The 2,500-nt window shown below is 53.4% G+C and overlaps 1 protein-coding gene across 1 annotated transcript in view; it reads left to right on the top strand.

The window, feature by feature from the left end:
• Nucleotides 1-2,438, top strand: part of si:dkey-208k4.2 (P43 5S RNA-binding protein-like) — a 4,034-nt gene extending 1,596 nt beyond the window's left edge. The window contains exons 5-9 of the mRNA XM_047807828.1: nucleotides 460-533; nucleotides 685-765; nucleotides 1,195-1,424; nucleotides 1,597-1,650; nucleotides 1,880-2,438. Of these exons, the coding sequence (XP_047663784.1) occupies nucleotides 460-533; nucleotides 685-765; nucleotides 1,195-1,424; nucleotides 1,597-1,650; nucleotides 1,880-2,122 (682 nt within the window). The 3' untranslated portion in view covers nucleotides 2,123-2,438. The remainder of the gene's footprint in view (nucleotides 1-459; nucleotides 534-684; nucleotides 766-1,194; nucleotides 1,425-1,596; nucleotides 1,651-1,879) is intronic.
• Nucleotides 2,439-2,500: the final 62 nt, after the last annotated feature.

Raw genomic sequence — 2,500 nt, 5'->3', positions numbered from 1 at the left:
CTCCCGGTGTGTGTGTGTGGGGGGGGTGCCTCCCGGTGTGTGTGTGGGGGGGGGGGATGCCACCCGTTGTGGGTGTGTGGGGGGGATTCCTCCCGGGGGGTGTGTGTGTGGGGGGGGGATGCCTCCCGGTGTGGTGTGTGTGTTGTGGGGGGGGATGCCTCCCGTGTGTGTGGTGTGTGTGGGGGGGGATGCCTTCCCGGTGTTGTGTGTGTGTGGGGGGGGATGCCTCCCGGTGTGTGTGTGTGTGGGGGGGGGGATGCCTCCCGGTGTGTGTGTGTGTGTGTGGGGGGGATGCCTCCCGGTGTGTGTGTGTGTGTGTGGGGGGGATGCCTCCCGGTGTGTGTGTGTGGGGGGGATGCCTCCCGGTGTGTGTGTGTGTGGGGGGGATGCCTCCCGGTGTGTGTGTGTGGGGGGGGTGCCTGGAATAATAAATCTGGAATATGGTCCGTCTCCTCTCAGGTGCTCGGTGGTCGGCTGCAGTGCGAGGTTCAGGACTCACATCGCCCGAAAAGCTCATGAGAAAAAACACAGAGGTGAGAATTTAATCAAACTGTGTCCAGGAAGTGAAGCTGCTGATTTGGGACACGCCCTCGCACCACCACCACCACCACCACCACCACCTCACTCCCCTGTCTCACTCCTCTGTGTGTGTGTGTGTGTGTGTGTGTGTGTGTGTGTGTGTAGGTTATCGCTGTCCTCACCCACAGTGTCCTGTAGTGGAACACACCTGGAGCAAGTTACTGAAACACTCATCTAAACACCCCTGTGAGTGTCGCACAGTCAACAGGGCTCCTCTTGCCCCGGGCTCCTCTTGCCCCGGGCTCCTCTTGCCCCGGGCTCCTCTTGCCCCGGGCTCCTCTTGCCCCGGGCTCCTCTTGCCCCGGGCTCCTCTTGCCCCGGGCTCCTCTTGCCCCGGGCTCCTGAGTGTTCTCAAAGGGTTTTGAGGCTAAGTTTATGATACTAAGCAGTTTTGTCCCCTTCCCCCTAACCCACATGTTTAAAGCCCCCCCCCCCCTTTAACTTTAACATTTATAGTGTTCACTTTGTAATTGTTGTGTGTTTGTTTCTGATGTTTAGGAAACTTTTAGTTTGTGCAGGACTGAAGCTCATAGTTTCTGCTCTCAGCTTGTTGTGTAACTCAGGACCTGTCAGTGTCCCGTGTGTGACGTGTTAAATGTGAGTGTCTGTGTTCAGCTTTACACACTTGCTCCACGTGTAAGAAGACGTTTGTGAAGCGTGAGGCTCTGCGGAGACACAAGCGTACTCACGCTCTGCAGAAGCCCGTGCTGTTGTGTCCCAGTGACGGATGCCAGGCCTACTTCTCCACCACCTTCAACCTGCAGCACCACATCCGCAAAATCCACCTGAAGCTGCTGCGCCACAGCTGCTCCTTCCCCGGCTGTGACAAAGCCTTCGCCATGAGGGTAAAGACCACCCCGCTATCCCTCTCCATCCCTCCATCCATCCTTCTATTTCTCCATCCCTTTCTCTCTGTCCAGCCTGCTATTCCTCCGTCACTCCTCCAGTACTGTTTAGTGGTGTGTCTGCATTACGGTGTGTATCGTGCAGGTGTAAGAAGTTTCTCATGTTCTTTAGGAGAGTCTGATCCGTCACCTGCTGCATCACGACCCCGAATCTGCGAAACCCAAGGCGAGTCACCTTACTTATAAGAGACGCGTGTGTGTGTACGGCGTGCGGAGACTGTGTGTGTGTGTACGGCGTGCTGAGACTGTGTGTGTGTGTACGGCGTGCTGAGTGTGTGTGTGTGTACACGGCGTGCTGAGTGTGTGTGTGTGTGTACACGGCGTGCTGAGACTGTGTGTGTGTGTACGGCGTGCTGAGACTGTGTGCGTGTGTGTGTACGGTGTGTGTGTTACAGAGGAGGCAGAAGCGCAGCAGTAAGAGCTGGCAGAAGCGTCTGGAGGGTCGGGGACGTGGTTCTCTGGTGGAAGTTGACCTGCGGCGTCTCTTCAGTCTGTGTATGCGATTCTCTCGCCGCACCAAGCTGGAGGCCAACCTGTCAGGATTATTCAACGAGCGCAAAATCCCACACCACATCGACCCCGAGGTCAACCTTCGTGACCTCTTCAACATCAAACCCCCTCAAATTGTCAAAGGTTAAGGCGTGATGACGCTCAGTGATTTATTTGAGCCTCAGGATGAAGGCCATAAAATATTTATTTTTACTGAAGTGAGATTTAAGTTAAACGTCAAGTCTTTATTTTATTAGTTTGCTTTGATGTTGATGTTTCCTTTGAAGTTAAAAAGATGAAAGTAAAGTAAGATACTTGGCTAAAGAAGCTCTGCTGAGCTCAGGGTGAAGAGTTAATGTGTTAAAGCACTGATGTTCAGTTTTACTGCCATGTTGGAGAGAACTTGATGTCTAATTTCTGTAAATGCTTTTTGTGACCAAGTTAATAAACAGACAGAAGCTGGAAGTCGTCGTCTCTTTCAGTTGGTTAACAAAAAGGTTTTTATTCCCAGTCATCCATTACTTTTA

The sequence above is a fragment of the Tachysurus fulvidraco genome, chromosome 24 (genome assembly GCF_022655615.1).
Source record: "Tachysurus fulvidraco isolate hzauxx_2018 chromosome 24, HZAU_PFXX_2.0, whole genome shotgun sequence".
Classification (NCBI taxonomy): domain Eukaryota; kingdom Metazoa; phylum Chordata; class Actinopteri; order Siluriformes; family Bagridae; genus Tachysurus; species Tachysurus fulvidraco.
Note: the sequence above shows the minus strand (reverse complement) of the source record. Positions and strands in the feature narration are given on the sequence as shown.